This window comes from Alligator sinensis, unplaced genomic scaffold (assembly GCF_000455745.1).
Source record: "Alligator sinensis unplaced genomic scaffold, ASM45574v1 scaffold1192_1, whole genome shotgun sequence".
NCBI classification, from domain to species: Eukaryota; Metazoa; Chordata; order Crocodylia; family Alligatoridae; genus Alligator; species Alligator sinensis.
Genome location: NW_005842376.1, coordinates 614,922 through 638,666, shown reverse-complemented (window position 1 = coordinate 638,666; position 23,745 = coordinate 614,922). Strand labels below are relative to the sequence as shown.

The following is a 23,745-nucleotide window of genomic DNA, read 5'->3' as shown; positions in this document are numbered from 1 at the left end:
GAATGCATCAGACTTAAGCCTATTATAATTTCTTTTATACAGCAAATTTTGTAGTTTTTTACCGCAATTTGTCACCAGCTGCCATGGAATTGGTAATGTCACATTTGTAAAGAGGACCTGTATGTTTAGCAGCCTTGCAAAGTGCCTCCTGAAACTGGAACTGATAAATGGTCCTTGTGTAATATCTAAAGGAAGACAAAGGAACAGAAACAACATGTTCCATTAAGCATTTGGCAAAGAAACAGCCACCATATTCTCACTTGTGTGTGTTAGATCCTATCATGCTGTATTTTCAGTGCAGGGAGAGCCCAATCTCAGAGCACTTCATCAACCCCCAGTGCTGGGAGAGCACAGCCAGGAACTTTCAGCTGATGTGGCCCCTAGTTACAGGAGACTTAAAAACAGTCCTCACTTCTGCTACCACAACACAGTCTGCCCACCCTGGTTTGGGGAGAAGCTGGGAGCAGAGGTTTGGACCACAGAGTTCTGGCTGCATTCCAGAGCAACACCTTAACCTGCATGTACTGGAGGGAGAAGGTGAGGAGCAGTGCAGTTTGGGATGCCTGGAGATCTGACTAGATACTAGGCTTGGAAAACTGTGTCTGCACAGAATATTGAGTGGGTTCATGGAGGACTGGCTCAAAACAGTATTTGATTTTCCTGGGATGCTTTTGAAACATTCCTGAAATTTAAGCTGGTCTTAAGTGGTGTGCATATCTAGACTCTTGGGGCACCTATACACATGCCTGACACTTTCTCCCATGCATGATAATTCATAGAAGGAGCTTTAGTTCAAGCATCCCTGCCACCATTTTGAAGTGTGGGACGCTGAATACATGAAGTGCTGCAGGAGCTTTAATTAGAGCGGCTCCTAAGAGCTGCTCTAATTAAAGTGCCCCCCTCCTTTACCCCGGAGCACATGTAAAGATGACCTTGGGGCTCAAAGTGTGTTTAGAGTGTTCTATCTCATCCATCTCCACCTCTCTAACATGTAAGTAAGTTACCCTACAGGTAGGCTGTAGTGGTCCTTCATGATAACCCGAGGTGCCAAAATCCAGTGCAGCAAAAAAGCCAAAATCTGTTTCTGATTATACAATCTGGGGTTACAATGGCTTTCATTCTCCACTCCCACAGGTGGATGGGGAGTCCCAGGGAACCAACCACAGCTGTGCCTGTGCTGGGGCTGGGAGGGGATTAATTGCTGCAGGAAGTCACAGCGATACCCATTTTTACTGGTTTCATGCTAGGAAGAGTTCCCCTGTGAAGCCAGAGATCTCAGCTAGCATTTTCCAGGCCACTTTGTCCTGCATAAGAACACGGCCTTATGAACGGACACTGGTCTGTGGGCCTGATCCTAGAATGGAAAGACTCCTGTTGACTTCAGCAGGTTTTAGGTCAGGTTCTAAACAAAAGAAGACTTTGACCCTAAGAATTTAACCCAGATGCTTTAGTCACCAGGTGCTTGTTGTATATCCCACAATGTAAGTTACAAATGTAATGTAAGTCAGTACCTTATGAAAGAGTAATCATTGGCCACATGGAACAGGGCTGCAGGGTCACAGTATGTTTCATCATGAAGCACTGGTTCAACCACACCAACTATTTCTTTCCTGGAATGGGGAAATAAAAATAAAGAGGTTTCTATTAGTCATTCACAAAACAAAATATATATGCAAGTAATCACTGTTCATATCTTTTTTACCTTCCAAACAGAAATTACAAATGAACTAAATGAGGATCCTAAACTGCTGTTGTTCTGTGTATAGAGCTTATTCTGAGGAACTGATATCCTGAACTGCACCATAAAGACAGACCCGCACAGCGAGATCTCTGAAACGAATGACCTCATTCCAGGGAGACATTTAGTCCACCCAGCATCAGGAGTACCAAAACCCTTATCTTCAGTTAGACAGCATTTCAGTGCCACTTTAACACATCTGATTAGTTTTGCTAAGTAACTTGGGATTCCCATCTACTTCCCTGACTCCTTGTGTACTCCTGAAAAATTAAAGCTGAATTATCCCTGTGATGATTTGGGGCAGAAAGTCTGCCAAAGAGATGAGAGTCAGAGAGGGTAGCTGAAGACTTAGGGAATAACCCAGCTCCTGCTTGTTAGGACCCAATCATGGCAGCCTGAAGTATGTTCAATAAAGTGAACTTAACCAGGGTAATGTCAATCCCTGGGCCCTCCTCCCAACCTCTCTCAAAAGTCCATCTTCTTGTTCCCCCTACATACTTCATGTCCCACCACTTCTTCATCCACTCCTCTTTTGGAATGTCACCACGAAATACCATCCATCTCCACTTCTCTAGCATGTAAGTAAAAGGCATTGTTCCAACAATTGTGAGGGCTTGTTTGAGTAGGAAGTTGATGTCAGTATCTAAAAAAGAGCAAAGTATAACTGTCATGAAGACATGGGTGTGACAGGGACTGTCCCGAGGCCGATCTCTATATCGGACCACCCATCTGTCCTGGGCGGTCCATCCACCTACCTCGCATGCCATGCCTTGTTGTAATGAAAATAAATACATGGTTCTAGGTGAGATGCTTCCCTCTTAGTGTCCAGGGCGTACTACATGACTCCAACCTTCCCTTATCATGTCCCAAGCCTTGCAGGTGTCATACTACTAACATCTCCTCTATGTGACCCTCTGGTTCCAGGCTCTCTGGGTCCCTTTCTCTGGCTCCTCTCTGTCATGGGGTTCTCTGCTCCCTTCTCTCTAGTGCCTAACTGGTGCTGGGCTATCTGCATCCCTTTCTCAGGTGCCTCACTGGTGCTGGGATCTCCATGTACCTTTCTTGGGTGCCTCTCTGGTGCTGGGCTCTCTGCTCACCTCACTGGGCTATGCCCAGTTTGTATGCCCCTTTCTCTGAGCACTAATGAGCACTAATGAGGCCTCCAAACCTCCCTTTATAGCCTCATCCTGGTCCACCAGTACATACAGCAACACAAGCATAATCCCCCTGGGCTATAACATAACACTGATAATAAAGACCATGTTCATAGATTCATAGATTGTAGAGTTGGAAGGGACCACAATGGATCATCATGTCCGACCCCCTGCCCTTGGCAGGAAAGAGGACCGAGGTCAGATGACCCCAGCCAGGTGACTATCTAACCTCCAAGCTAAGTGATAGCACCACCTCTCTTGGAAGCCCATTCCAGATCCTGGCCACCCTTACTGTGAAAAATTTCTTCCTAATATCTAACCTAAATCCACTCTCAACTAGTTTACACCCGTTATTCCTAGTCACTCCCTGGAGTGCCTTAGTAAACAGCACTTCCCCCATTCCCCGTTGACCTCTCCTAATAAATTTATAGGTGGCCACAATATCTCCCCTCAGCCATCTCTTGTGAAGGCTGAAGAGATTCAGCTCTCTCAACCTCCCCCCATAGGGTCTATCACGAAGGCCACTAATCATGCGAGTGGCCCTCCTCTGGACCCTCTCGAGATTCCCCGCGTCCCTCTTGAAGTGTGTATAAGAAGAAAAGAGAACCACGATAGTGTCTCCTAGTCCTGGCTACCTTATAGGCTCATAGAGCCTTAGTCCTTCTAGGCAGCAAAGCAGGTGACCAAAGGTCTCTAGGTAGCTGTTGAAGGCCGTGCTCCTTCCCTTAGCAGTCTTCAGAGAGAGAGAGTGAAACTGCTAGCTCCAGCCTGATTTTATATATCCCCAGCCCTACTTCCTTCCGGTCATCTGACCACCGGCAGGAGCTGGCCAATTATCCCATTCAGCCATTGTTCAAGCAACCTGCAGCTGTGGAGCTCCGTTTAGCCTGCCGGGCCCTCCAGCCAGGCAGTTTCTGCCCTAAAAGGAGTAGTCACATATTAGTGCCCTGCTACAATGAGTAATGAATAATATTACCATATGTAACTGGGATGGAATTTTCAAAGCATGCAGGTCATTTCCCCATTTTGCTAGAAAATACAACATGAGTGTGTTATAATGTCTTACCACTGTCTTCCTGAAAAGTAGGTTCTAGAAGGCCAATAGATTTCAAATGCTCTGGAGTAGCTGCAGAAAGTGACATGATTTCTCCTACTGCTTCATGGAATCCTTCATTAGCACCACTTCTTAGGAGGAAAGTAAGGTTGGAGTATGCCATGTCATATACAATATGCCCCATCTCATGATGTGCTGTCAGGAAGTCATCCATAGTCACTTTGGTGCACATCTTGATCCTGTGTTCCAATGCAAAGTGTTTGCAATTAAAAAGAAGCAGTAGTGCAGCTATGAAATTTCAGTTCAGTTTTCAAGTACTGGAGGCTGCCATTTCAGTTGCAAAACAACCTCAGTAACTCAGTTATGAACTCTGTAGGGTTTGGCATGCTCATGGTTTTCCAGCGTATTCACCTTTTGGCCTGTCCTGTTTTTGATAACTCTCCAAAGGTGATTTGGAAGAAAGTTTAATCACAATACCTTCAGTTGCTATTAAATTCTGCAGAGACAAAAAGAATATTGCTGTCCGTGTCATACATGGTGATGTAAAAAGTGACTGAACTCCAAAACTTGGCTTGTAAATAACTGCCTACTGAGCTGAATGCCCATTGCCAAGTTTAAACAATACAATAATATTATTGTATAATACTGGATATCATAATACTACTATGAGAACTAACAAATACTGGTTACTATACATGAAATATATCAGCTATTTTTGATGTTCCAACCCTTTGAACAGCCTTCTACAATTTACATTTAATTAAAACCCACCAGAAAAAAATATTATTCTTTCAAATAGGGGTGCACCAATAAAGATTTTTTTGGCCAATACCAATAGCCAATTATTAACCAGACATATTGGCTGATACTGATCCAATTACCAAAATGCAGCCTGGCAGCTTGGAGAGCAGCATCCAGCCAGTAAGTCTGTGGGAGGAAAGGGACATGGCGGCGGGGCACATCAAGGCCACCACGGTGAAAGCGGGAGTGGGGCTGGGGCAGGTGCTGCCCAGCTGGAGCTGGGGTACAGGATGGCACCACAGGCAGCTCATCTGGGATCATGGGAGGGCAGGAATGGGGGGTTGGCTCCTGCCACTGCATGCACCCCCAGGGAAGTCATGGTGTCCCCCAGATTTGTGCGTGGGGTGAGGGCGGGCTGCCCTCTGTGAGCCAGTGCTGGGGGCTATGCCAGTCTCTTACTGGAGTGGGGGCTGAGCCAAGGCTGTGCTCAGGGTAGGCGGTGGTGGCACTAGAAGGGAGGACTATGGGGGAATATGGGTGGCCTTTATTATCACAGTCCCCACCAGTGACACCGCCACCCCCCCCGCCCATGCCCACCCTGAGCGCAGCCCTGGCCCAGCCATCCCACTGGGAGAAGCCAGGTACAGCCCCCAGCCCCAGCCTGCAGTGGGCAGCCCACCCTCATACTGTGCACAAATCCAGAAGGCACCATGACTCCCCAGCCCTACTCCCTCCCTTACCATGGGGACCTCGATCTGCCCCCCCCAAACGCCTCCGCCCTGTCACAGACTTACTAGCTAGACACTGTTCTCCAAGCTGCCAGGTGCATTCCTAGCCACGTGCATACTGTGGTTTCATGCATGCATGCACGCACCATTTATCGGTGACATTATCAGCCACATAGACTAAAAAAAGCTGATTGCTGATAATGTCAATTTGCCTTTTATCGGTGCCAGTAGAGTATGGAATGATATACTGGTGCACCTCAACTTTCAAACGTAGATTCTCTTCATGGCCACCAAATGACACTGATGCAAGATGAAAGATAGGTATCTTTCAGACCCATATCACTGACCAATATTTTGTAACCTTCCATTAATCTGATTCTCTCTTTGTAGGGTAACTACAACTGATTTCAAGGGGAGATAAAATCTCCTCCAAGGAGCCTCATTATATATAAATTTACATTCCTACTATATACTAATTAATTAAGTACATGGGGTTCATCTACACAAGATGTTAATTGGGCAGTAGCCTAATAATGTTGCAGAGTAGCATGTCACAGCATGGGCAGTGCTAATATGCTACTGCACAGTATTATTAGGCTACTGTGCAATAGTGGCACTAAAAAGGCATTTGTCGGCACTACAGTGCAGTAATTCCAGTTACTGAATATTTATTTAGTACTTGATTATAGAAGTACTAAATTAAAAATGCAGTAACCACTGTGCATTAATGACCATGTAGACATGCCCATAAGGATATATTTTTTCACTGACTTACATCTTAGAAGGTCTCAGGAAATCATTGTTCATTTGTGATTTTTTTTTTTAAGTTATGTGAAATTGTTTCTTTCCCTAACTTACAAGAGTACAAATAAACTCCTCCAATTTATACAAGGGAGTAATCCACTGATCCCTACAGAACAGGTTGCAAATACAGACTTAAAATCCTTGAACTTCTCTAAACCTTTAATTTTATTTTTAAACATATAAAATTAAGGAAAAAGTGATAAAATTAAAGTAGCAGTTTGATTCTGTGCAGAATATACAGATGTGTACACTCTGTGAGTACCTGTAAGAAGGATTCACAGTAGTTTCAGTACCTGTAATCCTTCATTCCCATATCCCAAGCTGTAGGATGGCAAACCACCTTTCTATCATTAGGCTCAGTAAGCATAGAATTGATCCAGAAACCTGGAGTCATTGGAGGGAGGCCAATGGAAACAAAAAAGTTCTCAGCTGCTTTAAATATTTTTGAAGCATTCCAGTTCTGAAACAGACAATGATAATTTGGTTATAATATTAACCAATCTCTCTATCGGTAGTCCAATCCCACAATGCCAAAAACCAGCCCAAAGGACTGTACATGTATTGCTTTTCAACAACTTCAAATCAAAGTCTGTTTTCAAATATGGTATTAGTTTTCTCTAACGGCCAGACCTGACAACTCACCCTGATAACCAGGGATCCTTGTTTTCTCTGATTTAAAAAAGTTCCCAATTTTTGGTTAAAAAAGTAATCCCAAACCCACATTTTTTCTGTGATTTAAATGAAATACCACTATATGTATATCTATATATTAGTGGCATTTCATTTTAATAATGGAAAAATGTAGATTTGGGGTTACTTTTAATCCAAACATTGGGGATTTTTTTTAAATCAGAGAAAACTAGGATCCCTGTTCATAACCCAGGAGCCAAAATAGAAAATGTTAACAGGAAGATAAGATGGCAAGCACTTATTCTTGTCAGTAATCTAGAGGATTTATAAATCAGGAGTAACTTGTCAAAGATGGGGATGCAACATGAGCGTGAGAAGAGAATTGGGCCTGTAACTAAGAATTCAAAGAAACAGCATATCTCAGTAAAAATAATAAATAAATAAGAGTACAATTTAGGAGTCATTTATCAGGCCATAGCTATATTTCAAATTCTAAATCTTCCTCCAAATTTCATTAGCAATGATCTACTGCTGCCTTAACATCAGATACTAGAGCAGGAAGAGAGGAAGTATAGTTCAGTGGTTAGGGTATAAGCCTGAGATGTAGCAGACCAGATGCAATTCCTATCTCTACTCTGCTTTTCTTCTGGGCAAAGTCACTTAGGACCAGATCCCCCACCTCTGAGCATGTATATAGGCAGCCACTTGAACACAGAGGTTTTTCTTTATCTTCATCCCTCTCCAAAGCTTAAAGTCTGATCAAGGCTGGACATTGGCATCTCCATTCACTTGGAACCCACACTGCCTACCTTCCTTTGTCAGGACAGGCCCCTAACTACATAATTCTTTAAGGCTAGTATTAGAGCACACCTCCAGGAAACCTCTCCTCAGCCTGATGGGATTCAAGCCCATATCTCTTGCTTCTCATAAGAGTACCAGGTTGCAGAATTTCAGGCTACAAATTCCAATGCAGCCTTATTGTACTAGGACTTTACTAAACAGTCCCTGTTCTTAGAGTTAGCAGTATAAGGAGATAAGACAGGAAAACAGGAGGAAAACAGGAGGCAACATCCAAATGGATTGACCAGAATGATGCCTGGTAATGACTGTTCAGTTCAGACTATGTTGGGTGGGATTCTATTTTATTGGACTCTCTATACTCATAAAATATCAATCTGTGGAACAGATGCAGAAGAGGGGAATGGATTCAAAACTGAGATTGAACCATACAAGAGGAAAGAAAGAGTAAGAGGGGTCAAGGAAGAGTAGAACAGATGAGAATCAGACAGATAAACACAGGGGAAGAATAAAGGAAACTATGAAAGGATGTGCAGACAATAATTCAATGCCTAGGACATGACTTCACCTCAGGCCAGCCATAGTATTCCAGGTGCAAGCTGAAACATTTGATGTATTTTAAATGCTATCTAAAAATGTCATGTACAGAACCACATAAATCACAGCAAAATCGAATTTTCAATGCAACCCATTTTAAGTCTCACCAAAAGCTTTACCTTTTCGACCATTGTATTAGTTACATCAATGTTTGGTTTGTCTGGATAGGGAACTGTCAAGGGATACAAATTTGTCCAGAATCTTCCCCACATGTCACCTTCAATGGAAAGGAAAAAGTTACAAAAATTTAAGTGCATACTATATCATGCTTACAATCAGTAGTGAGTTATTAAATTTGTTTCATTGCATATGTTAGCATTTTCTTACACATACTCAAGCTGTACATTGTATGTCTTACTGTATATGTAGCTGTTTATGTCCTCCACCCCATAAATATTTATGAAACATTTATGAAAACAAGCTTATATATTAAAGCTTCATTTTCATACCAAGTAAATGGGCAGGAAGACATCCTGTTTTGCTGATGCGATCTGAGCCATAGACCTGTTCCAACTTGTATCTCACGTAAGCATGCAGTTGCTGATATAAAGGTTTTATCTGAAAAGACAGAAAGGGGATATAGCACAGAGGAATTAATTTATCTAAATCTACATCCTGAATGTAGAGCCTAGAAATTTAAACCAACCGGGGGGGGCGGGGGCTATTATAATATACCTGTTAAATAATCTGAGCACATGAATACAACGTTCAGTGACTATATTTCAAAAAGAGGAAGATAGCTGTGTTAGTCTGAAGTTAGTTAGAAGCTAGGGTCAGTATGCATCTTTATAGACTAACTAAATATAGAGAAAGCCCAAGCTTTTGTAAACCCAAGTTCAGATGCTGTAAAAGGATAGCATAAAGTAGACTATAAAGTAGGGTGAATGATTAGAATACAATAGGTAGAAAAGCAAGAGGGAAAGTGAGGGGGAAGAGGTATTGGGACAGTGCTGTGAGAGATATACACACAAAGAACCCATAGGAACAAATGGGTTACAAAAGCTAATCCAGATAATGGGATAAGAATCGATAGCCCCTGTTTAAACTATACTTAACAGTCCAGTTTGTGCATGATTTGTTGTTCTGCAATTCCCCATTCAAACTGGTTTTATTTTTTTTTTCTGCCTGAGAACAGCAATCCTGAGGTCAGGGATGGAGTATCCAGGGAGGCCGAAGTGTTCTCCCTCAGGCTTTTGTGTTGTTCTGCAGCAGCTGATGTCAGACCAGTGTTCATTCATTCTTACACAGAAATCATCCTGTCTGTCCAAAGTAGACAGCAGAGGGGGATTGTAAACAGATAATGGTGTTTATGATGTTGGTAGAGTTGCAGGTGAATACACCTTGGATACTGTACTCCTTGTTATTAGATCAAGTGATGATGCACTCCAGAACATATCATTCATTTTCCTCCACAGTAAAGGGAGGACTCTCATACCTGACCCTACTGATACTGCTCAGGAACAAGTCATATGGTAGCTATATAGTGCCACTTAACAGAGGTCACTACAGACCCATGGCTCAGATATACTCTGTGGGCATGTCCAGATGAGTGTGGCTATGTGGTATGCGGTGCTGCATTGGGGGCGGGTTGGCACTGGGAGATCATGGTGTCAAAAAAACCTATGCCTTAAAATAGCAATGCAGTGCACATGTCAGCAGTGTGTGCCGCTGGAAACTGGAGCTTGTCTAGCCAGAGCCACACTCCGGCTGCCAGCCAGGCTCCATGTTGCTGGATCGCCATGGCTGCAGCCTGCAGAGGCCCTCGGGGCCCTAGCTAAGGCTTCTGGGGCCAGCCCAGGTGCTAGCCCCAATCTCCCCTACCCCACCTGGGGCAACATGCCATGCACCAGAGTGTGCATGCACAGGCTTTTCCTAGGAACAAGCTGCAGGGGCATATATTGTGCTGCTGCTGTTTGTTCCCAGGGAAATGTATGTTCCCACTCATGGGGACGTGCCCTGTAAGGCCAGATGCAACCTCCATACAAGAGAAGGACCCCAAATTACCTGAGTTATCTCTATGGTTGGATTTAGAATTTCAAAAAGGGGGGAGTGCAGATCGTGAAGTGCTTCATCACAACACATATTTTTCTCCAGTAAAAAATAAAATAGAAGTTTTACTAATATGTGAGGGGCCTAGGGCTATATTATTATTATTATACTTTAGTTTGAAGAAAAAACTAATAGAACTTCCTGGAATGTATTCAAAACAATTTGCAGGGCTGTGAAGTAGGAGCATCATTACCAGTAGCAGCAAACAGATAGCAGAATTTCAGAACTAAGGATAGCTTGGTTGGTGGAACATCAAGAGCATTAAAAAGAAGAGAGGGTTGTTAACACCTGTGGAATGAAGAGCTTAGAAGGATGAGGTAGATGACAATGAGCCATGAAGTCAAGTAGCTCCCTCAGCATTGCCTGACTAGAAATGCTGCTGCCACTTCCAAACAGCCAGTTTCAAACTCTAGATGGAGCAGGAATCAAAGAGGGGTTCAAGTGCACCAGTGCACCTACCCTGGATCTACCCCTGGTTATCTTTCCCCCTATGCAGCAAGAAAGCATAGGTTCGATGCTTAGCTATCTTCCCACGGTTGCCCCTTGGAAATGGGATAAATAGACTTTGGAATAAATTGAGGCCTGTTGGACCAAGGACGGGAGCTAATTTTAGCAAAGGGGCCAGGTTCACGTAAATTTGGGGCTTGCCCCAGATTAGCCTTGAAATTTTATATTCGTGCAAATGTAGAGCTCCAAATGAAAGTGAAAGCATTGTGAAAATAATAATATTATGAGAGAAGTAATCAGCCATGTTAGTGTGAAGTCAGGCAGAAAGACAGGGTAGATTTGCACCTTATCTGATTCAGTCGATAAGGTGCAAAGCAACCCTACTTTTCACCATAACTATTATGAGCCAAACCAGTCTGTGCCTCCACAAACCAAAACCACCAGACTTGCCAGAATTTTACCACTTTCCCACAGCATCAACAGCTCATGTTGGAGCTATTGATTCTCCTCATGAAAAACAAACCTGTAGAAATAGCAAAAGAAGCTCATTTCCCCACAATAAAGAACTATCCCGCAAGACTTGGCACTGAATCTGTACCTGCTCAAATGTCCGTTCTACATCATCAATGAGCTGGTTACGACTGTATCTATATTCTGGAGGAAAATCTGTTTCATAATTTCCTCTCCAGTAATCTCCATAGTCATTATAATCTGTAAAACAAAGCCATATTCTTACTTACATGAGGGGGTGATGTAGGTGTTTCAATCCCCTGAGGCAGTACTGATAGAGTCTAGACTGAAATCTACACAAGGCCAGTGGTGTTCAACTTCTAGCCTGCGGGGCAGCAACATCCACCCCACAGATCTGAAAGTTTGGCAACAGGGGAATGGTGTCAGCAGTAATAGCAGCAGTTTCTTCACCACCACATTTCCAGAACCAGGGGGAGCCTTGCCGGCTGGATGACATGACTCCATATGCCAGATCATACCAGTGTGCGGGGTCACTCCATGGCTGAATCCAGAGTATGGAGTCAAGCCAGCACACTTGCCAGGGCCATGGCTGGATTCAGCATGCTGGATCACAGTCATGGACTGACCACATGTGCCACTTCTATGCAGGATCTGACCTAAAGACTGACCCTGCCTATGGGAATCAGCCCACAGATAGACCCTGCACCACTCTTCTGGCCCTCAATACCAGATAGTTGAGCACCACTGACGAAGGGTGTTCTCCCTCTGATACAAAGTGTAGCTCATTGGAAACTGAAAAACCAAGCCAAGTCCACAATTACTGACTCAGAAGTTTGAACATGCAGCTCTGTTTTTTTAGATTTAAGTAGTAAAAGACACTGCTGTGTCACTGTTAAAGAAAATAACAATATAGTCTCTTCAGTATGGTACCTGGTCTGATCTGATTCCTGGCCTGAATATCTACTCCCCTTGCACTTTATGCAGCAAGTTACATGTGTGGAGGAAGTGTAAACTGTGTGTACAATTCTATCCACCCCTATGTGGAAAGTGATGAATCATGAATTTGCTTAAGAATAACCTGTTCAATGACTGGGAAAAACTTTAAATAGGCTGCAGCAAATCCTCTTCTCTGCATTTCTGAAAGGAAAAACAAATGCAATTGCAACTTACTATTACTCCTTGCAGCTTCATTTTTCAGTTCAACATATTCTTCATACAGTGGCCTCATCTTCTTGCCAATGTCTGCTCTCCAACCTTGCCAAGCCCAGAGTTTCTCTGAATAATCAGTCCCACTAGCCATAACAACATCCAAACCTGTCATCAGAACACACAAAATACTAAGGTGAGGTTTTAGTATCTACAGTGCTTAAGATTGCAAGTGGGAGAGGAAGAGGGGAAACACCCTGGTCATACCCAGTTCACTCTCCCTTTCAGCGTCCACTCTCTGCCACTGTGTGACACAGGATACTAGGCAAGATGGACCTATGGTCTGATACACTAAATGACAGTCCTTATGTTCTTATTCTGCACCCAAGAGAGTGAATATGTTGGCAAGTGCCCAGTATTGCACTAAGGCATCTACATTACATCTCTTTCAGGGAATATTTGTGTGCAGACCTTTACTGCAGCTTCACTGTAGCATTCCCTACCACAGTCCTCAGGAAGTGTTCACAGGCCTTTGAACTGGCCAGGTGAAAGATCTATGAATTCTGCAATATGTGCTATTTCACTACATTATTCCACATATATACAGTCCCAGCAAAATTGTACTGAACATGAAACAACAACAATAAATAGATCAAGATATCCAAAGCAAGGTCATTTGAAGCAAGATCATCTTTCACTATTAAAAATCTTCTCTGTGCTCTGTTCGACTTCTAAAACCTGCAATATGAAGAGCATTGTATAAACACTATTAATTAATACTGTACCTGGCTCTAGCAGTAAACAGTTAAAAGGATCTCCAGGTTTACAGACAGTCCCAGTACTGTAGATGGTGCTCATCTTACTTAAAATAGAGTTCAGCTGAAATTGAGATACCAGAAATCCCATTTAAAACACTTATTATATACAAAGTAGCAATCATTTAATTAACATTACTTCTTAAAACCTCAGGTCAATAGTCTATCCCTATCAGCCAAGCAGTTAAACATTAGGCCTGTGCGAAGTGGCTAGTATTCGCTTCGGATTTGGCCGATTTAGGGAACAGTGATTTGATTTGGTGATTCAAATCACTGTCCTGAATCAATTCAGCCGAATCTTTGAATCACCCAGGCCTATTCCCCACCTGCTGTCCCAGCCCTGGCACTTTGAAAAAAAAAGCCCCCACTCACCAGGTGCTGCTAGGCAGGGGATGATCCCCACTGCCCCCCACTACTCCACACTGCATGGGGGCTGTGCCACGAGCCCCCCGACCCTCCCCTTCCCCCAGCCCCCCCATGGGTGCCCCGCCCACCCCAGCTCTGGCCCTTTAAGAAAAAAAAACCCCGTACTCACTTTTTTCCTGCCTGGTAGGGGCAATCCCCACTGCCCCTGCTGCCCTGCGCTGCATGGGGGCTCTTCCACGAGCCCCACACAAGTCCCAAGGCCACTGCAGGAGCTGGTGAGGGTTTTTTTCAGGTTTTTTTTCTCAAAGGGCTGGGGCAGGCAGAGCAGCCATGGGGGGGGCAGTGCTGAGGGGAGTGGGAAGGGTTGGGGGCCCATGGCAGAGCTCCCCATGCAGTGTGGGGGGCAGCAGGGGTCACCCCCCAGCCCAGCAGCACCTGGTGAGTCTGGGCTTTTATTAAAGCACCTGGAGCTGGGGCAGGCAAGGCAGCCATGGGGGGGAGATGGGGGAGTAGGCAAGGGATGGGGCCTGGCAGGGCTCCCCCCATGGTCCCCTCCCCCACCCCCTATTTACCAGCTCCAAGTCCTGCTCCAGCTCCCTGCTGCAGTGGGTGGGGATTGCCCAAATCATCGAAGCTCTCTGAATATTTTCCAAAGATTCGGAGAGCTTCAAATTGATTCAGACCTTTTATTGGTCCCTTGATTCAATTTGGATTTGGAGATTCAGCCACTGGATTGAGCTGAATCTCCCCCGAATCGAATCAGCACCCATAACTTCGCACAGCCCTATTAAACATGTATGTAAGCACTTTGCTAAGAAGAGGTTATTTTAAGCATATGCTTGTCACAACCCAAAGGGTGTGATTTTTGTTTTTGTGTGCTTCGGCACTGCTAAATTGTTCCCGCTAAATTGCAGCTTCTTTGCACGGTGGAGTTTTCTGCTGCAAAGGAGAACCCCAGTGCAAGGGAGAATTTCCCGCCAATTTGAAGCTTTCTTTGCAGGGTGCATTTCTTTGTTGCAGCGCTTCAGTGGTTTCCGCCCAAGTTGGAGGACTCCACGAACACCGGGAGGAGGAGACTTCACACTGTGTGAAGATCTCTAAGTGCTGCGGATCCTTACGGACCCAGCGCATTTGAAGCAGGCAACAGAGGTCTGATCAACCTCTAGCCTCTCCCCGTCGTCGATCGCAGTCCAGATGTATCCCTTCCCGCGCGCAAAAGAACCGGACCCGCAGAGCCTAGCAAACTTCGTGTGAGTCCTTGCCGGACGACTTCAGAGCTCTTCTACCCAGGTTCGAGTCCTGCAGGTTTATCTTCCCGTTGCCGAAAACCCCTTGCGACGTATCCTCGTGCCCTGCAGGTTCGAGTTTTGTTTTGTTTCCTGTCTGTAACCGCAACTCAAGCAAGTTTTCCAGCCTACACCACTGCCATCTCGGTGTAAGTAAACAATCTTTTAAACTACCGCTAAGCGTTTGTGCCTAATTCCAGCTCGACGGCCTTCCCTCTCCGACCCGGCGTGCCCGGGCTGCTGGCCACAGCCTGCGTGCAGCACGGAAAAGGGCTCGGGTTGCTCCCGGCCCACGCAATGCTTAAATACTTTGCTAACAGGACAAGACAAATAATGCAATATCTTGGAGTGGGTATTAAGGATCATTACATGTCCTTAAAATCCAAAAGAGTTATGGATTGGCCAGACTATCACTGTCCTACAAGACTATTTGTAGTGGTAGCAGCAGCAGTAGCAATAAGTTATATTTTGGGGCCCACACAGGAGGTTTCTAGGTAAGCATATAATACATAATTTTGAATGAGGGGACAAAAGGTCCTTTTGGTGCTGGCAGCCTGATTGTTATCTGTATTCTTTAAGTTCTGCAAAGCCTTCTGTGTTGATCTGCTTATACTGGCTTATATACAATGCCCAGCACTAGTTACGTCAGAGGAAAGTATAAGAACTCTGTAATAAGCAGATGTAAAATAATCTACTTCAGTGTTAAACCTTCTTTATTATAAATTTTCTCTATTACTTTGACAGGTTTACACCTTGAACCGTTTCATTCAATATTTCTTTTGAAATAATTCTTATAATTCCCAATATTCTTCTGATCCACATAAATGTCTATACCCTTTTGAATCTTGCTATATTCTTGAACTCAGCTTCCCATGACAGTGCGTTCCACAGGCTACCTGTGCATCATGCAATAAAAGGTATTTCCTTTGAATTTATCATCTTTTACTTTCATGGATGTCCCTTTGTCCTTATATTTCTGTTTATTCCCCTAGAGCCCAATACTGAAAAGCACAAAAGAATGTGTATAATTTTCCTCATATAAATAGTTTCATTGAATATCCTGTGACATAAATAGTTCCACTGAGTATCCTCTGACATAAATAAGAGATATATGACATAAATAAAAGTTATAGGTGCATTATGTAACTGAACAAATAGCAGGCTGCAGGGTTAGGCTACTTGAGGAGCATATGTAATGAAACAATCAGTATACATATACTGTAGGATCACAGGTACATCATGACTTGGTAAATTTATAAAATGGATTAATGACATGGTTGCCTGCACTAATAGGGGTGAAGACAGCACAATGACCCAGGGGGTCCCTCACAGTCCTAGGTTCCTATTATTAGCTAGTTGAAAGGTATGATATCCTTGACAGCAACATGGTGGTTCAGTATATTAATATGATTACTCCTGTTCTTTGTTTATGTGCTTTATCACTGCCAGAGGCATTTTGGAATGCAGTGCAATTCTTTGTGCAGTCTATACACATTTATCAACTTACTCTTTGGTATTTTGTTGCTGGTAATGCTGATGATCCTTTGTCTTGAAGAGACTGAAGCTGGAGTCTGATAAGAGGATCCATATTCTCAACTATTGTGTACTTACTGGCATTGTTAGATGCTTTATCATAAAACTCAGACCATCTGGCATCTGCTTCATTCTAAAACAGATTCATTTAAATATGTTACTCACTTGTAAGAAATCTGGCAAGACAATGTTTCTGGAGAGAAAACATTCTTTCCATGAAGAATTAATTTTGTGGATTTTCCTCATTCTCTCAGTAATGTTAATAATACTTATCCTGTACTGTGTAAAATTTTCAAAACACATTAAGTCTATTCTTTTACAACTATATAGATTGTCAAATTATTTTTATTTCAAAGCATAAATAAAATATCCAATATCTCTGCACGAAAAACAGTTTCTATTTGATTCAGAATGGCTGAGCTGAACTCATAGCTGATTTATGCTACCATGCACGCTTATCACTGACCTCTTTTCCTCCTATGTTAGTTTAACTTATGCACTGGCTATTGTATTAAATTAGATGTAAGCACTTTGCAGGATGCCTTCCAATGCATTTGTGCCATTAATCACACAATGGAGAAATAATCCTTTTGAAGTTGAATTCCCACACTTTGCATTCAATAGTTTATGGATGGAGAGGTAAGGGTCCAAGCTGAACTTAGAGCCTACTCCCTTATAGAGCAGAAACCATCTTCCTGGATGCATCTACATGAGATGCTATGTTGTTGTGGCAACCAGCTACTGCACTGTAGGTCATTGCTACGGCACAGTAGCAGCTAAAAATAACTGTGCAATGACTGGACTGCCGCAAATGTAGACATGCCCACTGAGCCTCTATCTTGTTCTTTCCCCCCTGGTCCCATATATTTTCTGCTCCTGGCTGTCCATGGGCCCAGCTGTGGTAAAAAGTCATAGAGATACAAGTTCAAGCCTCTTCTGGGTGTGAGGGAGCCCTAACCACTCAGCATTAGGACTAAAACATTATCTCTAGCTAGCAGTAGCATTATAAAGGGGGTGTGATTGGGGACCCTTGGGGGGGAGCACAAAAATAGGAGCAGCTGCACTGCCAACTGAGCCACTGCCTTGTGCATGGCTGCTGCTCTGGGTGCTCTAGAGTCATGGGCTCTTGCCAGCTACAATTTAGTGACCTCTGTGTGCAGAGCCACATAGCTGCTCAGCCAGCTTGTGAAGGTCCAGGCTGAACCCTGGACCTGCTGAGCGCACTCAGTATATACACATACACTTGTATGTTCACACTGCATAGGTAATAATATTGCTACCCATGCTGAAGGGCCAGAAAGACCATTTGTGTGGCTGGAAAAGGCCATTTAGGTGCACAAATGGTAACAGAATTCTGTCCCTCACTCCTACTATAGCAAGCTCAATGCACTGCGCTGCTGCTTACAAAGAGCTGCGCGCATTTCTTCCAGCAGTGCACGTAGTCCCTTGCATATGAGACATGACACAGCAGGTGACTCTTCAACCATGAGTGAGACAAGTTGCAGCTTTTAAGAACTGTCTACAGCACAAGGGTGGTGGTCCCAGGGGCTCAGGAAGGCCCTACTCACTCCCCCAACCTCTGCCTCAGGCATGCACCAGACCTAGAAGCTCTGGACATGTCTCTCCACACTTTCTTTCAAGCCCCCAGTCTCCAAGGTGCTTGACTGTAGCTTCTGGGGATGAGCCCAGAGATGTTCTACTGATGCACTACTGTGTTTAGAGTATGTCTGTGGGTATGGGTGATTACAGCATAGGTGAGGCATGCTTGGTTTCCTCAGTGTCAGCGCAGAGCAGGGCCAGGAAAGGAAGCTGGCCCCTCTCTGCCCTGCCATGTTGGGTCTCACCCACTGGGCCACAGAGGCCCTACAGGGAGGGCAGCAGGGTGAGGAGCCAGAGCCCACAGCAAGCAGCCCACCCCCCATGGGCTCTACTCCTGCTGTGCTGCCAGCGAGGGAAGGGGAGCTGGGCTCCATGCTTTGTGCACTGCTCCACCACAGCTGCTCCCGCCTCCTGCAGGCGGCAGCTGGGGCTCGGGTCTGCTGCTGGGGGCAAGAGACTACGGACCTGAGTCCTTGTTCCCATAGCCCTGGCAGCTGGGGGAACCCTCTAGCAGAGCTAGGGGGGAGGGGCAGGGGGCTGTGGGTGGAGATAAAGGGTCACCAGCAGGGTCAGGGGGCTGTGGTTGGGGAGTGAGGGGTGCCCGTGGGGCTGTTGGGCTGTGGCTTGCGAGTGGGGGCCTGGACTTGAGTTCTGTTGAGCAAAGGGGGCAGGGGGAGCTCTGATTTTCCATGATAAGAAACCCAAAATTAAATACCAAAATATATAGGTATTTAGAATTTATTTCATTATAGTGATCGAAGCATTGGTAGACTTCCAAATTGCTTTAAAATTGTAACTTTATCAATAAAACACTGTATTCAATTGATACCTATATATATAATGGTGTTTCATTTTAATCACTGATTTGGGGGCTTTTATCAGAGAATTTGCAATTTTTATCAGAGAATTTGCAATTTTTAAACAGAAAACCAGGATCCCTGGTTATCAGAATACTCTATACACTAGAGAAAAGCATCTGAGTACTGTGGTGACTGGTCTCATTGTTGAAACCACAGCGCGTTCTTTATTATCATGCTGCTCCTGATGAGAGCTGCTAGATGGAGTCTGACTTTATGTATTTGGAAATGTTATAATATTTTCCTTAGATGAGGATGCCTGGGAACAACTTTACAGAAAGACAATGATTAGCCATTTGCATTTCTCCTGACAATTGACATGCACACTTTAAATAAGAAAGGTATCCATGTTTTAATTAAGCTGGAAGCTTCCACAGGGTGCAGTGATTCTGACTTGTAGTTTTTGAGACTATGAAGCTTAGACTACATCCTCATTGCACTAAAATGTGTTTATTTTTAATCTGTAACCTTGGATAAAAAAAGAAAAACAGCCACAAAAATCACAGTATTTTCTGTTAGGTTTTCAAGTCTCCAAGGTTACAGGATGTTTTTCAATGCAGCTGCAGCCATGAAGAATCATTTAATAAATCAGTCTATAGTTGATAGCTGTTACAAAATGCAATGACTACCTAGAACCAAGCGATTGTACTGTATAGCTACAGGTTGAAAGCTCAAATGAATTTTATAGTTAAAATAACACAGCCATAACTGTTAGCATCATTCTTGTGGATATATACCACTGACTTCCAGTCATGATGCTACGATTTGGGAGTCTGGAAATTTGCATCAATACTTACATTTTCTCAGAGAACAATTCGTCTCACTAGTCTACTGTTGATATCTAGGAGTGGAAACAGACATTGCCTTTCCTCATGTTTGTTCCACCATAAAAATGTTTATGGCAGTACAAAGGCCAAGCAAACAGATGTCCATACCTCTTGTCATGCCACAAATGCCCAGTGTGTGTGGCTGTGACAAAGGTGGTAATAGAGTGTTACTCTTTAATGCATCTCTGTTTGCCTGATGCCAGGAGAGCATGAGTAGCTGGAGCTGCCTGTGTTCTCCAGCCACCCTGGGTAGGTGCACCAGAGGCTTGGAGGGCCTGATCCTCCACATCCCTAAAATTCCCAGACAGGATCAGGCCCCTCAAGTCTCTGGAGTCTTGGTGGAATCTTGTGACACCTAAGGTTTCCCCACTTACAAAAATGCACCCCTAGGATCTCCCAGGCACATCTCCTTAAGCAGGGAAAGACCAGGTTATGTGGGAAAAGCCAGAGGTGCTCCACTTATGAAGATGCATTCCTGGGATATCCAGGGCATGTCTTCTTAAGCAGGGAGCCGTGGGCCCCTGGGAGGTACAGGGCAGTGCAGGAGCTGGGGAAGTTACGTGCTTCATGCAGAGGCACATGTTCAGAGTGATACAGAGGCATGGGAGCCTGGGAATCCCTGCCTTCCATGCTGCTCCATGCCTGCATCCCTCCAGATGAAGGATGAATCAGTGAAGGACTGGTGTGGGTACCAGTGTGGAGGTACAGGGCACCAGGAATTTCTTGGCTACCATGCCATCCCATGCCTCCTTGTCAGGACTTGCACCAACCCATGCTTCATGTGGAAGGACACATCAACACAGGTGTGTCAACAAGGAAGTGAGGGGCAGTGAGGGAGGAAGGGAATCCCCTGGCAAGGGTAGTATGTGACTCCTTGCCCCACATCAGGCCCCTGCCCAGTGTAGGATACGGGGCAACATATGTATGTCACCCACTGAAGTGGATGAGCTTTGCCCCGGGTGATCCACTTTGTTTTGGCAATGCCTGTTTCTGTCCTAGGAGTGCTAATTTATGGGAATGGGGATATTGCTTCTTGGTGGGAACTCCCATCCACCCTGATGTGATTTTAGGCCATCAAGTCATTTCTGATAAGCTACCAAATGATGATGAAAGAGGATTCAGATTTAGATTTCCCTGTGTATGTCTAAGTCCAAAATGTAGACATTCACAGTTCCTATCTAATCCTGCACTAAGTTCTCTAAACTCCTCAGTTTCCACCAATGAAGTCTGGTAGGTGTCTAAATTTCTACCACTTGGCATTCACAGAGTTACTGGAATCTTGACAGTACTGAGCAGCTTGGCACCGCTTTCAAACTTAAGCCCAGACAGAGTTTACAAAATTTGTTCTAAAAAACAAGTATGCACAGGAACAGTAACTGGAAGTTGACTCTTGCACCTCCCAAGCTAATGCCCAGTGTGTTTACAGTCTCAGATGATAACTTGGGCACAATAAATGTTTAATTATGCCATACAAGGCTGAATAGATTAAACAAGAGAAATTGAATGTGTCCCAAGCCAGAAAACCCTGTGAACTTAATTGGGTTAAGCATTCTCAGGGGAAGTGGGAAATCTTTCAGCCAGAGGTGAGATTTGAACCCCAGGTTTCCACATCTCTGGTAAGTGCTGGAATCTCTTGGGGCAAAAGGGAGAGTGGTACCCTTTCTGGCTGTGTTGATGGCTGTGTTTGTACAAGAAAGACATTAGGGATAGGGACAGAAGTTACACATAAACTGGTTGAAGTAATCAGAAATTGGTTTAAACCTGTAGCAGAACAGAAGTCCAATGCACATACATCAGTTTCAAAATGTCTGAAATTGGTTTAAGATAAACCTGGTTGAATGTAGTATCAGACTTAACTGATTTGGGTTAAACCAGTTTATGAATCTTCTGTCTCAGATCCCTTCCCGGTTCAAGTGAAATTACAGTCTCCCAGCATCCCAGCATGTTTTCCAGCCCTGAGCTAGGCTGCTTCAGCAGAGAAGGGTTTGGGGGGAGGAGGGGAGAGACAGGGACTGTGCCTACCTGCCCCCTGCCCCCTACCCCCAAAGCAAACCCTGCCTGTGGTTTGGCGGCAGGGAGGGGGGTTAAATTTCCCTTCTGCCCTGTCCTGCTAAAAACATACTGCTGGCTACAACCGTGAATTACAAATCCCAGAGGCACCTGGAAACAGGAACAGGAAACGATGAGCAACCTTGCAGAGTCCTGCTTTTGTGATTGTGGACTGCAGATTGCAGAGATCTTGAGAGCAGCAGGAAGAGAAAGTGAACATACAACCCATGCTGGCTACATGCCAGAGAGCTATGCTCTAGTGCCCCCTGGTTTCTAGCCTGAGCCACTGCAGGAATGTGGCGCATTCCCTGAATCAAAAGTGAATGTCTGTCTAGTTGTTTCTCGGTTTAATCTCTGCATCTTCAACTAACCTGCAAAGACTGAATCGATTCAGCCTCGGACTTTTTGACTATCTGTACTTAGCCTAAATGGTGTAGGGACTGAACACAAAACATGCTTCCAGGGAGTGGATACAGCTAGTCTCAGTTGAACCCAGACTGGGGTAGGGCAGGGACACTGAGCAGGCACTGCACAGCCACCCAAACTAGAAAGGGGAAGGGTCCTGGCAGCCTACAGGTTTTATAAGGACTATAAGTTTCCCTGCAGTAGAACCCAGCTAATAAACAAATAAATGCATGCCTACATCACTCTAATTTAACTGAATCCAATATAAAGTTGCCCCATGAAAAAGACGCAGTCAAAATACACCATGGTACATCGCCTGGGTGTGGGTGTTGTGTGTCTTCAGTTATTCTGGGGTAGCCAATTGCTCGTGCAAATTGGCTATTGAGTTCTTGCCCACCAGCTAGTGGTAAAAAGTCTAATAACTCTTACTGTGGTGGCTTCTCCAAGATAACAGCCTCCTCCAGATGCAGCACATAGACTTTAGAAAAGTAAGATGAAGTACACCATCACTGAAGTGTTGTGTAGACAAGTAACTCCAGGAGAGGGTCTTGGCTGTAACTTCTGAGTAGAACCACACTGTCACCTAGATCTAGGCTCTTAAGTCTCTGTGATAGACAAGTGACACCCTACTCAGACTGGCTGGTTTAAGTTTCTTAGAGTGCCTGCTTTCACAAATCCCATTCCTAGGTGCCAACTTTTTCTGATGCATTGTGTGGTAGAGACATCACTGGCTATTACTGTGCCCTGGGCTCCTACAGATGGAAGTGTGGTGTGGCAGGATGGTGCTGTTCCTTTGGTACTCCTTTTTCGGCTGCAATAGCAAATCTTCATCTTCATCTTCAACACTGTGTACTACCACTGAAGGGGAGGTGCAGGATATAGGGGAGGATGGGAGGGTGAGGCCCCCACAGGCTCTCTTCTGGTGTCACCTCTCCTGGCAGCCCTGGATATCCCCTGATCATATGCTGTTGCTGGGTGGCTAGCTTGGCACTGCACATTCCAATAGATGGCAGGATGCCTAACGGTTAGGTATTGTTACCTTAAACCTAAATGCTCTTTGTTAATCTACCGCTCAGTAACCACTGACCTAGAATCCAGAATTGAACCAATCTTCAGAAAGGCACAGTTCCTTCTCCTATTAACAATTCTGATTTATGTACAGTAATAAACTAAACTATGAATATATCTATTTAGTTTCTGAAATACTAGTGATATTCACAGACAGTCCTGAGTACTTACCATCTTCTTGGCATTCTCTTCTGTAATGTTGGTGTTGTAGGCCCACGAAGCAAGTGAACTTTCATAATACAGGCCTTCTGCATTCTGATTGAATTGATTCAAAAAGGTTGTCACATCCTGTGGCACAGCAACTGCAAACAGACCACAAAAAAGCCAAATGTAGCCCAACATAGTTCCTCCTGAGCCAAGAGTCTCCAAATGGTTTCCTGAAGCAACTGTTTTAATTGACTACTATCCCATCCACCTTTATGCGTAGGTTTGCACCACTTAAAAGGGAAGAACCCAATTTGCTGGACTTTTTTATAGTTTTCAGCTGGGGGAGGACAGAAAAGAAAAAAAAGTAAAAACTCAAATAAACAAAAGTCAATGATTAACTTTGAAGAAACATAATTACTAGTAGCATTTTATGACC

General features: G+C 44.3%; 1 protein-coding gene across 2 annotated transcripts in view; it reads right to left on the bottom strand.

The window, feature by feature from the left end:
- Positions 1 to 23,504, bottom strand: part of ACE2 (angiotensin I converting enzyme 2) — a 37,324-nt gene extending 13,820 nt beyond the window's left edge. For both annotated transcript variants that reach the window (XM_025210843.1, XM_025210844.1), the window contains exons 1-12: positions 23,334 to 23,504; positions 16,332 to 16,490; positions 13,143 to 13,236; positions 12,382 to 12,525; positions 11,339 to 11,451; positions 8,694 to 8,802; positions 8,364 to 8,461; positions 6,513 to 6,679; positions 3,959 to 4,185; positions 2,237 to 2,381; positions 1,512 to 1,610; positions 63 to 185 (exon numbers count right to left, since the gene is read on the bottom strand). In XM_025210843.1, coding sequence (XP_025066628.1) covers positions 63 to 185; positions 1,512 to 1,610; positions 2,237 to 2,381; positions 3,959 to 4,185; positions 6,513 to 6,679; positions 8,364 to 8,461; positions 8,694 to 8,802; positions 11,339 to 11,451; positions 12,382 to 12,525; positions 13,143 to 13,236; positions 16,332 to 16,490; positions 23,334 to 23,504 — 1,649 coding nt within the window. The remainder of the gene's footprint in view (positions 1 to 62; positions 186 to 1,511; positions 1,611 to 2,236; positions 2,382 to 3,958; positions 4,186 to 6,512; positions 6,680 to 8,363; positions 8,462 to 8,693; positions 8,803 to 11,338; positions 11,452 to 12,381; positions 12,526 to 13,142; positions 13,237 to 16,331; positions 16,491 to 23,333) is intronic.
- Between the last annotated feature and the right edge of the window lie 241 nt (positions 23,505 to 23,745).